Here is a 15,350-nt window from a genome sequence, read left to right on the forward strand (position 1 = left end):
TCTGTCCATGGCTTTTCCCAATGACAGTGAGACTCACGGTGACATCAGCCATGAGTGTGATATATGATTACTTTATTTGGTCTGCAGGTACTATAATTATCAAAGGTTGAATGAAAAAAATTGATGTTTAGAGTTTTACTGGCCAACCTGCAATCATAGAAAATGATGATCTTCTCTACATAGTGGAGTTGGTGAATCCTGATTCCTGAGTTCCAGAACGGGGATTTGAGATCGAAGGATTTGAGGAGAGTTTGACGTGAATTCGTTCTGGAAACCATTAGAGACAGCAATTGCATGCACAGCTTCCACCTCTCAGCAGAGAGTTTTGTGCTGTGCGTTAACAGAGTGTTTGGAAATGGAGGTGTACATCTAGGCATCGAGAAAGAGCTCCATGCTCAAATGAAGAAGCTCGTGTTACGAGTTCACCATACCAGAGTTCACCTGGAGTAATTTCCAGATGTTCATATTCCACAAATGCAGGTTCCATGTAAGCATCCTATTTCTGCTGTTGCAGCCAAAAGAAGGGGAGGCAGTTGTCATTTTGGTCATCAACTTTCAAGATAATAGTGACCAAAGACTTAATACCAATCATCTTTCTCACTACTCTTGAATTATCATTCACATTCGCCATCCGTCAATAATGTTTGAACTTTTGACTCTCTGTACTTTGTGTATTTATCTATCGTAAACTCATCCAACGGCTATGATTCTCAAATAAATTCTCAAATAAAGAATCATATTTTGTTAATACATATTATTCCTGATGTGGGGTTTTCTTCAATCCATGTAATGGGACAATATCGACACTATTAACAACATACAGAGGGAGAGGCATAGCCAATTAGCCATTGTTAATTTGTCACTATGGCTTGGACACTAAAAAAGCACTATATCTTCCTGATTGTGAGGCCTACGATACACCAAATTATGGTCCCACCCCTCCTCTGTTAAACTTAGCTGGGGTTTCAGACACAAGAACCTAGAAATTCTTTCGTCTGAAACATGGAGGTGTTGGAAGAGGGGAGTGGAGTCATTATATGAGTAGGTAAGCTTTAATGTGTCTAGGACCGCATGGACATGTGATTCGGATGCCGGACTCCAAACGGTAGCTAGAGGAGGATGAGGAAGAGAGAAACTAGGACAACAAGCTAAAGCAAACAGTTGAAAATTTGACAGATGGATAATAAAGAGGAATTTGGATCCCCTCCTGACATTAGTGTCCAGAGCTTAAAGATCAGAAAATTTGGACCCTTTGTGTGAAAGAGACGTTGAAGTCTTTAGATTATGTAAAGTGAGGCAGCATATGAGTTAATTAGTACTATCGAATTCAATTTAAATGGTCCAAATTACCTGTTGGTTGAGCTTCGAACCATAAAATCCATATCTGTCCATAAAAGAGGTTTAGAAAGCTTGACTTTGTATGACTGACGCTATATTTATTTATTTTATTTTATTAAAAGAAAATTAATGAAAAGTTCAACAAAAAAAAAAAAAACTTTAGTTGTTCAAAAAAAAAAAACTTTAGTTTTAATGAAAAATAACAAATAAAGATGTAGTGAATAGTACCAATGAAAGGTAAAAACGTGATTTTTCGTTAAAAATGAACAGTATCGGGAGTATTTTGTTAAAACTCTTTTTCTTTTTTTTTAAATGAGAAAGAGAGAATGGTCAATGTTGGTGTTTGAGGAAGCACGCAGGTTTCATGCATTTATAATTAAAACACCAAATAGTAGCCATTTGGTCAAATTGACATGTATACATAATGAAGTTAAAATTGTTTTCCTTTTATATACAAGAATATTTTCTAATAGAAACTCGACATTCAACATATAACAATTAAGTAACAAACACATTTTTTTTCAACAAAAAATGTTATCAAATTTACCATTTATGTGAGTCGAATATGATGTCTCTCATTTGAAAATGATTTCAAAAGCAGGATAAATTGCACAAGTTTCATATATTTGTTGTCTCACTGATATAATAAGCGATAGCGGATTGCCAATGGCATAAAACATTACTCACTACTTAACTCCTCACATATAAGAGTCACTCTCTTACATATAATAATATGGCACATACAGATAAAATAACTCATTAAAATACCAAATGTAATATCTAACGACATACATAAAAGTTGAGAGGGTCTTAATATGAAAATATGATTGGCAATGGCATGAAACTGAACATGATATGAATTAGTTGGCCTTCCAGACGAATTGATTGGCTGAGGCTATGACAAGCACACTTGTGTTCCATATGTGAAATCAAATACATCCAAAATGCATTGACCAGGAAAATGCTGACCTAAAAAACCAAATTGTAGTTCTCTTAGGATTTGTAGCAGGTTTTGCAGCATTAGTTTTAATATTCCACAGTTTCATACATTTTCAGTATCAGATTATTTGGCTCCAAGAGAGAGAGAGATAGAGAGATGAAAATATCAACTGGGTTCTTCCTCCTCCTTTTGATGCTCTGTGCAAGTTCAGTTCGTGCGCAGCGCCGGATAGGTTAGCGTTTTTTGTTCGACGCCAAATGATATGTTGTCTTGTCTGATCATTTTCTTTATGTATCTGCTTGTAACTTCTTGCTTAAATCTAAATTAGAAATTGGTACCTCGCGCGTTGCTGCGGAAAAAATGTTAGAAATATTAACAAAATATTTAACCGATACAGTCCAGACACAAACAATCGTAGAACTTTTGTTTCTACATAGAAAAAAAATCAATCATTTACGGAAGCACCTAAAGTTTCTCTCCTTTGCTCTTGATTGTGAAGAAAGCAACCTAGGTAAGGAACAATATGAAATATCAGAATACATGCAATTGATTTATACATCAACAGGTTTATATTATAAAAAAAAAAAAAAAAGGATAAAATATGGTTACCTAGTTTTTTTATTGGTGGAAAAGAATATGGTTTTATACCAGTTAGAGAGGATTTTTTTTTCAGAGATTTAATAGTCTCTTATTTAGATCAGTGCATTCTAATATTGTAAATGTAAATGTTGAGATTTTATGTTGTAACTAAACAATCAATCTAAAAACTAAGTTAACACCCGTAGAACTATCCCCTTCATTCTCAAGAGGATCTAATTCACTTCTTAATTGTACCTAACATGTATAACACTTCATCTGTAGCTTAAAGCAATAGAACAATGATGAAAATGGTAGAAAACCCGAACAAATACAAATTAGAAGATAGGACATTAAAGTAAGGGGTGTGATATTCACACACTCCTTTTTACTTCTTTCACACCTTTTTGGTTTTCGGCTATCGGATTGGATGAATTGAAGAAGATAAACTGACATAAATTAATAAGGGGTGTGTGAGAAGTAAAAAGGGGTGTGTGAAGAGCACACCCCTAAAGTAATTGGTAGATTGAAGACTAACCACGTAGAGAGTGGAGCTTGATTTGTTCACTTCACAAAAAAGTCATTGAAAGTACGACTCTAAACACTCAGGTTAATGTATGAACAATGTGTAGGTAAGGAAAACACTGACCTATTTTCCAATCGAATAGATATTTATGAAAGAAAAAGCACTGGCCTATTCTAATACTCCTAAGCAGTAATTTGGGAATTTTCCCACGACCTACACTTAAAGTAGGATAGCCGTGGAAAACAACATTAAGCAACAATTATCTTTGTTAACAAAGAAAACGGAAAACTTGGAGCTTTTTTCTATGTTCCATAAATTTGGAAAAGAATGCAGGTGCATCTGTTTGAAGGATCACATGGCAACACAAAAGAATTACTGAAAACATAAGAAGAATCTGTTTCTTTCGATTTGTTGCTTGAGTTCCAAGACTTATTTCATTTATTTGTTTTGGAGTAGACTTCGTAAGCATTGATTGTGGTTCTCCCTCGAAGCCCTATGAAGACACGGATACGAACATAAACATACTCACCAGATGGAGATTACATAGACACAGTGATAAACCAGAACATATCTTCTGAATTTATGTATCCAAACAATCCCAACCTCCCCTTCCCTCTCTCCGACCTCAGGAGTTTTCCTCAAGGAAACAAAAATTGCTACGTGTTGAAACCCGAAGCAGGAAATGGCAGTTTGAATTTGATTAGAGCTACCTTCTTGTATGGAAACTACGATGGAGAAAACAAGCAGCCTGAATTTGATCTCTATCTCAGCGTCAACTTTTGATCGACAGTGAGGTTTGAAAATGCTTCAGATATTGTTACAAAGGAGATTATAGGTTTTGCATAATCAAATACCATGGACATTTGTCTAATAAATAAAGGGTTGGGAACTCCTTTCATTTCGGCGTTAGAATTTAGACCGCTTAATAGCTCAACTTATGGTACTGAATTTGGGACTGCATCATTAGTACTCATTGAAAGACTGGACATTGGACAAAGCAATGGAACAGGTCGATGTGGAGATGATGTTTATGATCGCATTTGGTCACGTCACATTTCACCTTCTTGGGATCCAGTTAGTACTTCTTCGTCGATCACTACCTATGACAACGGATATAGAGTGCCATTGGAAGTAATCGGGACTGCAGCTACACCTCGAAATGAAAGTGAACCTTTAAATTTGTACTGGAACACAACTGACATGAATCCTCAGTTTTATGTTTTTATGTACTTTGCTGAAGTGGAGAAACTTGAGAAGAATCAGTCAAGAAAATTCAAAATATCATGGAATGGATCTCCATTGTTTGGACCATTCACTCCCCGTTACTTACAGGCAGACGTGATATCTAATTCAAGAGCTCTGGTGGGAAAGGATCACGAAATTTCTTTACACAAGACAGATGACTCTTCCCTTCCGCCGATTCTGAATGCTGTTGAAGTTTTCCAAGTTATGCAGCTGGTTGAATCACCTACTTATGGTGAAGATGGTATGTCTTCCTTTGTTAAATCAACAAGAACATTCTTACAAGTATTGATATATGCTTATTTGCTCTGGAAAAGAAATGCTTCTTGAAAAATAAAAAAATCCCACCTTGGAATCCTGACAATATAAAATACAACATATAGTAGCGAACTGTGCGGATGATTAAGTTGGAAACAATGTTGGTGACCGCTGGTTGTTCACTCTTAAATTTGACCAATTCTTAGCTTTATCTGTCCTGTTTGATCTGGTTTTGTTAATGACTGCAGCTGATGCCATAACGAACGTCAAAACTACATATCAAATAAAAAAAAATCTGGGCTGGTGATCCTTGTGGACCTAGGAATTTCTCTTGGGAAGGACTAGAATGCAACTACAGCGTTTCGCTTCCTCGGATTATTTCCCTGTGAGTCCTTCTAAGGAACTAGTCTTCTTACAATTTCTTTGTCTTTTCAATCTAATTCTAAGCCGATTTGTCTTTTATTGTGATTAGAAACTTGAGTTCAAGCAATTTGAATGGGATAATAGCTGTTTCCATTGCCAATCTCTCATCACTGGAGTCCTTGTAATTGTTCTTCACTGTTGCTTCCTTGAAGCCTCATCTTGCCGAATTTATCCACTTTACTATCTTGCAGAACCGACTAACTATAATGCTTTTCTTCCCAGAGATTTGTCGAACAATAACCTAACCGGGCCAGTGCCTCAGTTCTTGGAAGAACTAAAGTCGCTCACTCTCTTGTAAGTGCAATCTCTACATGATCATAGACTCATTTGATACCAGAATTCCATATTATTAAGAATTGATCTGCAGGAATTTGAAAGGCAATCAATTGTCTGGTTCGGTTCCAAATGCTCTTCGTGAGAGATCAAAAGCTGGATTACTTGTACTGAGGTAAAAATCGCTTCTTGTGCATCTGGTTTAGAAACATGCCTTTGGTTTAAAAAATAACAGAAATAAGAAGAATTTTTGTGTTCATTTCAGTGTGGATACTGAAAATCTTTGTGGCTCGGGTTCATGCAAAAAGAAGAAGAAAATTGTTGCTCCAATAGTTGCCTCGTTAGTATCAGCACTAGCAGTCGTTATAGTCCTGATGCTAGCATGGAAATTGAGAAGAAAAAGAGAATCAGGTACCTTTACAGATCTCAGTAGCTCCCCAAATTGTAACAGTATTACTTTGAACAAAGAAGAACTCTCGAAACAGGTTGTCTAGTTCGAATGAAAATTTATGCAATGCATACACATAATTTTTTGTGTACTTATACAGAAGCAGAACCCTTTAACAAAACAGCTATAACATCAAAAAAGTGCCAGTTTACTCATGAGGAGGTTTTAGATATCACCAAAAACTTTCAAACCTCGATCGGGAAAGGAGGATTTGGGACTGTGTACCATGGTTGCATGAAAGACGGAACCCAAGTTGCTGTAAAAATGCTTTCTGCATCATCAACCCAAGGACCTAGGGAGTTCCAAACAGAGGTTTGTCATTTAGAATTTCTTGGAATGCAAGGTAAATGCCAAGCCTAGTCTCGTTCGATGCAGGTTGTGATGAGTTTGTTCTTGACTTCAGGCTGAGCTCCTGATGAGAATCCATCATAGAAACTTGGCCTCGTTTATCGGATACTGCGATGATGCGAACAACTTGGCACTTATATACGAGTACATGGCTAATGGCAACCTGAAAAACTCTCTCTCAGGTATAATCTTGTTATCAAGATAGAGAAATTTCGCCAGTTTATGTTGGTCCATCTTAAATCTAGTGACCACAACACACATTATTGGTTGCAGATGCAGAAAGGAGTTCACAGATGACATGGGAAATGAGACTTCATATAGCAATCGATGCTGCACAAGGTTCGTGCTTCCTGTTATTTCAGTAAAATAGATGTGATCATGTTTACACAAATTATTATTCTACTAACGGAATGCAAAATTTGGGTCGCAGGTCTCGAGTACTTGCATCACGGATGCAAGCCGCCTATTGTCCACAGAGATGTGAAGACAGCCAACATTCTCTTAAGCGAAAACTTGGAAGCTAAAATAGCGGATTTTGGTCTTTCCAAGGTTTTTGCTAGTGACATTGAGACTCAAGTGGTCAGCACAGTCATGGGAACAGCCGGATATCTTGATCCAGAGTATGTTCAGATTTTCTCATTCTATTACCATAATAATCATGTGAAAATACGATGTAAAAAAAAAGGAACAAACTCTTAATCAAAAATAAAATTGAAGGGGCACTAAACCGACAATAAGCTGCATACAAACCACAATGTTGTGATTTATGAATCCTAGTTTTTGTTTACAGATACTACAATTGCCAAAGGCTGAATGAAAAGAGTGATGTGTATAGTTTTGGGGTGGTTCTATTAGAGCTAATCACCGGCCAACCTGCAGTGATAAAAAGTGAATAAGTAATCCACATAGCAACGTGGGTAAGTTCTGAGCTCGAAAAAGGGGAACTAAAATGCATTGTAGATCAAAGGATGCAAGGAGAGTTCGATGAGCATTCGGTCTGGAAAGCGTTAGAGATAGCAATGGCGTGCACAACTTCTACCTCCCAACACAGAATCACAATGGATGTTGTATTGTCTGAGCTCAAATATTGCTTGGAAATGGAGTTGTCTAGGCATCGAGAAAGAACACCAAGATCTACAGAAGAACTTCGCGCTGCGTTTGGGCCGTATAATCATAGTTCACCTGAAGTTCTCTCCATGTATACAGATTCCACAAATGTTGATTCCATGACCGGACCGTTTCCTAGGTAACTAGTGACATTTCCGGCTAGTTGACGAAGAAGATATACATACAACAATATCCATAAAGTTTTTCTTTCTTTGATATTACTTTGGATTTCTTTCTATATATATTATATGTGTTTGAAAGTGATTTTAAAATAAAAATAGAAGCACTTTATTAGAAGTACTTATGAGCGTAAGTGTTTTTTAAAGAAGCATTTCTAAATGGCTTGTAATTCATTTTGAGTTTTTTTATTTGGTATACAAGTTTTCACTTCAATTTTTTTGTTCAATGGAGTAAATGAATCCAAATTATGTTACTGGATGTTGTATCTTATCTACTTTTCTTAGAGGTTATCATGCATGGTTTGAGGCTTTAAACTTCAGTAGTGTGAGAGAATAAATTGGTATTGAATTTGTCATTAACGGGATTTGAATAATAGACTTTACAGTTACAAGTGAAAAGGAATATCACTAGATCAGTATTAAGTGACTTTAAAATATATTTTGTTAACCACTATACCTATCTTTTGAAATGTACAAATTAACGTGTGTAGAGCATATAAAATAAATGGGACCATAATAGAATAATTAGTGGAATGCCTACTTGATACATAAGTGCTCAACAATTGGTTCCGTATTATTGGTTTTATTCGGTGCTATGTACAGCATGACAAACGAGACCTCAATCATTTTACCTTTACAATCGATTATTCTTAAAATTCAAATGTTTTTCAATAAATACACAACATTTCTGTATTACAAGTAAAGTTTGGGCCAGATTGATACAAAGCCCAAACCCAAAAAAATAAAAAAATTAAAACCGGAAGTTAGGGTTTACCCCCCGCCGCACCACTTCCTCCGTCGTCTCTCTATCGCAAATAGCAAGCCGCAGAGAGACTCTGTGAGCTCAGCAATGGCAGCAAAAGCAAGGAACCCCAGAAAGACCCGGAACCCAGATCTCGTCCGTGGGGTGGGTAAGTTCTCGAGGTCCAAAATGTACCACAAGCGTGGTCTTTGGGCTCTCAAGGACAAAAACGGCGGCGTCTTCCCTCGCCACGATGCGAAGCCGGCAGCCGAGACCCATCCTTAGAAGCCGCCCAAGTTCTACCCCGCCGACGACGTCAAGAAACCCCTCGTCAACAAACGCGAGCCCAGGCCCACCAATCTCAGGTTCTCTTTTTCTCTACTTTCTCTCAGATTTTAATTATTTTTGAAATTCGAATCATTGGGTTTTAAATTTTTTTTTATTTTTTATAATTGTTGTTAAAATTATGGGTTTTTTTTATAATTTAATTTAACAACACCAGGGACCGCGATTGTATTGGCTGGAAGGTTTAAGGGAAAGAGAGTTGTTTTTCTTAAGCAGCTTTCATCTGGGCTACTTCTTGTTACTGGTGAGTTCTGATTTTTTTTAGCAGAAATTATTGTTCCGGAATTTCGAATGAATGTCAAAGTTTTATGTTACTGGGAGGTTCCTTGGTCATGAATTCCGCCCAATGACGATAACGTTGTTTTGTGGCGACACCATTAGAATTTGGTGCAAAAAAGGAGGTTTCTTTTGTTTCAAGTTATTTGCAAATACATCACCGTCTCGTATGAATTGTGCTTGGGGGATTGCTCCCCTCCGGTTGAATGGGATATTTTGCAGGCTGGGGTTTTCTTTGAGTGGGGATATTCAAATAGGCTTAGTGAGTGAGTACTCGAAGTGATGTGTTGCTAATTTGTTTTCTTCCGAAACTGTATGAAACGATGACATGAAAGAGTAACACTCGCTTCTGTAACTGCATAGATAGATCTGAGTGTATCAACTTGTGAAGAATCACCTAGTAATCTATTTAATCGTGATTGTTCGTTAGAATATATGAATTAGCTTTTATGCCTTCAACTTTCATAGGTTTTTTGAATGATTCTTTCTTTGCTTCTTATTAAAATATCTGTTCTGTTCTTATTTTGTTTAAATTTACCGATTTTTGTATTTGCTCTTTTTTTTTTTTTTTTTTTTCTTCAATTCCGTGGTGAGCAAGGGTAATGAGTTTCTAGTTTAGGGCACTTGCCTGCTTCTTGAAAAAACTTGTTGAGTGCCGTTCTAACTTGAGTGCCGGTATGATGCCATTGCAGGCCCCTTTAAAATTGAGACGTGTAAATCAGTCTTACGTGATTGCCACTTCTACCAAGGTTGACATTTCTGGGTTGAATGTCGAAATATTTGATGAAAAATATTTTGCTAAGGAAGTTGAAAAGAAGAAGAAGAAGGGAGAGGGAGAGTTTTTTGAGGCTGAGAAAGAGGTTAGAATTTTCGTTGTTCATTTACATATACTTTTGAGCAAATAATTTATTGTCCTCGTGATTCTCTTCCACTGTTGGTACCGTCTGCCTGAACTATGAAGTTCAATGTGGCAATGTGCTCATTGTCTTCCGATTTTACGTGATATTTTTCTTATACAGATTTTCTGATCCTTTTATGTTTCCCTTTTAATTGTATCAATCCATTTCTTTTCTACTAGCTTGATCTCTTCTTCTACATGTGAATGGGAAGTTTGTAAATTGTAGGAGAAGAATGTGATCCCACTAGGAAAGAAAGGCGATCAGAAGAGTGTGGATGCTTCCTTGATAAAGTCCATTGAAGCTGTCCCAGACTTGAAGACGTACTTGGCGGCGAGATTCTCTCTCAAGGCTGGCATGAAGCCTCATGAGCTTGTCACTTGGCTATTATCTTATAAACTACTCCAGATAACTTTCTGCACGTCGGCCTGTTTTTACTCTTCAGATTGTCAACTAGCTCCTGATTACTACTGCCTTCGCCACATACAAAACAGCAAGTGAAATCCATAGGAAATGAACAGGGGATCATTCGAAATCAGCGAATTTAGTGTATTAATGAGTTCGGATCATCAACAAAACAACCAGCAGTCGATTCACTACAGCGGAGAAACGAAAACCCTCTCAACCCGGCTTGACAATAAATCCTCTGATCGAATACAGCAACGACCCAAAATTTTATCTTCTGCAAAAATGCTCTCTGCCTGCCAAGGCAATTCCGAACTCATTTATTGAATCACCAACTTCCGGTGTGATGGTATGTTTTCCTCTGTCGAAGTTTATGACTAACATGTGATTTGCTCGGAAAGAAAAGCTTAGTTTCACATGAGTCCTGTTTGATCTCTTTCTGTTAATGCTGTTGATCGCTCGGGCCGATTAAAAATTAGCATCCAATAAATAAAAGGAAATTACTAAATAAGTTAAAAATCAGACCCCAAGACAGGGTAGCACCGAATTTCCTTCTCACAGAGAATAGTTTTATCCACCTTCTCCGTAGCTCTACGTGCCCATATCGGTGTCAAGAATCGCACAAGCCCAGAGCGGTTACCATTGCACTTCCCCTACTTTAAGGACGCCAATTTTATAACCACGACCACTTTCAATTCTGTACCAGCAATGATTTTTTTAATTTTTTTTGGACAAACGATAGAATATCTATATTAAACTATAGAGGTGGACATTCAAACATGGGCTCGACAGATGTAAGCGTGAATGATCTTAACTAACTAAATTACAAGTCACTTGCTTATCCCAGCAATGATTGAAGAGATCAAAGTTGGAAATCCCTAGAGCAGAATTGAGAATAAAATGTGTTAGTATAGGTGAATCCGGCTAGGATTTTATTACGCTAGGTCTTGTAAACTCCTGTGGGTTCTCCTAAGTTGTCTTACATGTTCCTTCTCTTAAGGAAAATCTTTTGTCTGCTTATCATTTTACTAAAGAATTATGTTGCTGTCACTATTCATCCCTTTGGTCAAGTTATTTCTGACTTTTACATTGGTTCTATCACCACCCCGATCCCAAGATACGCTAGGATCGATACGTGGCGTCACCAAGTACCTGTAAGTCTTTCATGTCTCGCCTCCGAGACTGACCCAAAACACAATCAAAGTTCCACCATGCAGTAATTTTCTTTTATTTCATGGCTACATCTAATCCTTGTGTTAGACTGCCTATGTACTCTAAGCAGGGATCAAGCCTTTCGTAGCCCATCATTCCTTTACGCTTTAGAATTCTCAAAGCAGTCCTGTAAGAGTTTTAGAATCACACAAGGGAACCAATTGAGCCTGTCTCGCTAGATTTTAGTGTACATAACAAAATCATATGTGAAACATGATTGTCATTCACCTATATTACAATATTTTCCAACACAATCCACGATCACAACCATTAATCGATTTAATGAATTAAAGATGTACAACATTAACATTTAAGTACGTTGATCAATAAACAAAATCACATATCCTTTGACGAAGTTTAATAAAGAAACTCTCCTTAATTCCCTACTTGGCTTCCAAGCAATAACAATGGTAACTCAAATTTATAAACCCAATGCCTAATGTGAGTAATTCCTTTTCACTGGAATCTAGGATTCCTGACTAACTTAATAGAAACGAACAAGAGCAAGGATTCTGGATCACTTAACGGAATCGAACCAAAATGTGGTCGCCTATCGAAATTTACCAAGTACAACATCCTCACAACCCTAGGTAGGCATTGATCACCCATTGCGGATATACCAAGCATGATCACCCCCTAAAATATGTGTGGTCCCCTACCGTGGATATATCAAGGAGAACCGTAACCTATAGCTCTAGGTAGTGATCACTCATCGCGGATATACCAAGCATGATCACTCCTAGAATGCGTATGGTCCCCCATTGCAGATATACCAAGTAGAACCATATGCATAGTCTAATAGTGTAGGCAATGATCACCCATCGTAGATATACCAAGCGTGATCATCCCCTAAAATATGTGTGGTCCCCCATCACAGATATACCAAGTAGGACCATAACCTATAGCTTTAGGTAATGATCACTCGTCACAGATATATCAATCATGATCACTCCTAGAAGGCGTATGGTCTGCCATTGCAGATATACCAAGCAGAACCATAGGTATAGTCTAATAGCGTAGGTAGTGATCACCTATCACAGAAATACCAAATATGATCATCCCTGAAATATGTCTATACAAAGCAGGACCATCCATGGTGAACTCTCAAATGAGGTCGACAAGACCCTTTGTGATTTTTCTTGTGATTAATCTAATAAGTACACTGTATGGACCAATCCCAATTTCTATTGTAGTTTAATCTAACATACTATATGCAAAAGCCTCGGTTTCACAATTAATTCTACTTCAACCATATATCTACACACTAGTTCGACAAGTATTCAGAACAGTCACAATATATCAACACACTAGTTCGACAAGTGTTCAGAACAGTCACAACATATCATTTTTATATCAATCCTAAGTGTAATAATTGAAAAACGGAATATATATCCATAAGCTGGTACAGTGGAAAAGAATTCATTCATTATGACAATACTTAATATGCATTCACAAATTTTAGACGCATATACAGAAAAAAGAAAAGAAAAAAATGATTCAATAGCATACATGTAACAATGCCAGCATATATGAATGTCGTCGACAAAACTACACCCAAACCAATTTAATTATATTCAAGATACACACACACACACACACAAGTCTATTCTTATGCTTTCACGTACACAGTGATAAAATGGGCATACGGCCTCAAACCATACAAAGGAGCTAATGCAAGTTCTATATTAAAGATGCAAACACATGCTTCATAGGATTCAGTTATCTTTCCCTTGTCAATTAACATAAGATAAGTCAAATATTAGACAAAATCGAATTATTCCAATTCACATAAGGGAGAATCCAAAAACCTATAGTATAATGAAAACTGACCAGCATATGTACAAAAGTAAAATATCAAATTCAACAGATTTATGATATCAAAGTCTATGATTTTTCAATTATTATTTTGTCCAAAACAAAAAGGTGTGTGTGCTCATATGAAAATTTCAAAACCAAGGCAAAATCCCTTTTTCTGAAAAAAATATAGATAAAATTGATAAACCCATTAACCCTCACTCCAAATAAGAAAATAATGAAGTATGGGTGAGGTAGAGATGTGAATAACATGATATTCTTACCAGAAACGGGGAAATCGTATGACAAGTCGTCGGTACGCCTCGGCGTGAGTGTCAAAGGCTGAGAACAAGGAGATTAAAGGTGGGGATTCAACGGAGGACGCCGTGGTGGTGGTCGAGTGGGTGGTGTCTGGGAAGGACGAGAGAGATGAGGGGGAGAGAAGGAGAGAGTTTTTTGGAGAGTTCCCCCGAAGAGGAAAAGAACCCAACCAAAAAAAATTGACAATGGGTCCTCCCCATTAACAAACCATGAAATCCATTTTTAAATGGAGGGAAGTTTATAAAAATGTTCCCGACTTTATTAGTTAATTTCTCTTTCATTAAAACTCCAATAGGAGTGAGGAGTATTTTGGTAGGTACACTGAAACTGAACAACACAATGGACCTTTTGCAACTTACCTTGAACAAATGGCATTATTGCTCAATATACAACTCCTGGTACTCCACATCAAAATGGAGTGGCAGAGAGAATTAATAGGACTCCCAAAGACATGATTTGATCCATGTTTGCACACTCTCAGTTGCCAATTTTCCTTTGGGAGAAGCATTGAAGACTGCTAATTACATATTGAATAGAGTGCCAAGCAAAACAGTAAAGATGGTGCCTTTTGAATGTTGGACAGGAAGGAGACTAAGCTTTAATCACTTTCATTTATGGGGTTGCAAGGCTGAAGCTAGGTTTTACAACCCAAGTGAAAAGAAACTGGATCCAAGAACCATTAGTTGCAGGTCATGGGATACTCAGAGAAGTCAAAAGGTTACAGGTTTTATTGTCCTGATTCTGGTAGAAGAATCATGGAAACCAATAATGCCAAGTTCATAGAAGAAAGAACCAACTGTGTTTCAGTTGATTCAATGCCTAAATTTGAAGAAGAAACTGCAAATCCAATGTTTCTTGATCAGCAAGTCACCGTTATACCAGCAACTGAGATTCCCCTCATCCCAGCACATTCAGACTACATTAAAGGCCGTCAAGAAGAGGAGATAACACTTTCTATCATCACTAAAGATACTACTGAGATGACTACAAATGAAAACACTTTAGAACCATCCATTACACCAGTTGACATTCAGCCAGAAATGAAAAACATAAGGAAACCTCAAAGAAATCAACAAGCAACCTTGTTGCCAGATTTTATGTACTTAAATGAAGTTGAGCATCACATTAGAGATGAGGATGATTCAATATCCTTCAATCGAGCAATTTCCAGTGCAAGATCCAAACTGTGGCATATGGCAATGGGGGAAGAATTACAATCCATGAAGAAGAACAACGTCTGGACTCTTGTACCAAACAACAAATAAGTGACAAAAGTTGTAGGCTACAAGTGGATTTACAAGACCAAAAGTGATTCACAGGGACAAATTGATAAACACAAAGCAAGATTGGTGGCAAAATGATTTACTCAAAGGGAGGGACTCGATTATAATGAGACATTCTCTCATGTTTCAACAAAAGATTCAATGAGGGCAATGTTAGCTCTCACTGCACACTTTGATCTTGAACTTCACCGGATGGATGTCAATACTGCATTCCTTAATGGTGATTTGGAGGAAGATATATATATATATATATATATATGGCTCAACTTCCGGGATTTGTTCAAAGGGGGAAGGAATCATTGGTTTGCAAATTAAACAAGTCTATCTATGGATTAAAACAAAGCTTCAAGAAGTGTAACAAGAAGTTTGATCAAGTCATGACAACTGTTGGATTTCATGAAAATAAGATGGCTGAATG

General features: G+C 37.1%; 2 protein-coding genes and 1 pseudogene across 2 annotated transcripts in view; all 3 read left to right on the forward strand.

Annotated features, from left to right (window-relative positions):
• The window catches only part of LOC125469627 (putative disease resistance protein RGA3), a 41,721-nt gene extending 40,969 nt beyond the window's left edge, over positions 1-752 (forward strand). The window contains exon 12 of the transcript XR_007251857.1: positions 88-752. The gene's annotated coding sequence lies outside the window, so the exon portion shown is untranslated. The remainder of the gene's footprint in view (positions 1-87) is intronic.
• A 1,622-nt stretch (positions 753-2,374) lies between these two features.
• Positions 2,375-7,687, forward strand: LOC125469631 (annotated as a pseudogene).
• A 130-nt stretch (positions 7,688-7,817) lies between these two features.
• Positions 7,818-10,743, forward strand: LOC125469541 (60S ribosomal protein L6-2-like). The gene is made up of 5 exons (XM_048566942.1): positions 7,818-7,824; positions 8,575-8,765; positions 8,903-8,989; positions 9,714-9,881; positions 10,146-10,743. Exons 1-5 carry the CDS (start codon positions 7,818-7,820, stop codon positions 10,416-10,418), a joined length of 726 nt encoding a protein of 241 aa, XP_048422899.1. The 3' UTR covers positions 10,419-10,743.
• Positions 10,744-15,350: the final 4,607 nt, after the last annotated feature.

Source organism: the organism of the source record quoted next, unplaced genomic scaffold (assembly GCF_019419815.1).
Source record: "Pyrus x bretschneideri cultivar Hongxiangsu unplaced genomic scaffold, Pyrus_bretschneideri_v1 Contig44, whole genome shotgun sequence".
NCBI lineage: Eukaryota > Viridiplantae > Streptophyta > Magnoliopsida > Rosales > Rosaceae > Pyrus > Pyrus x bretschneideri.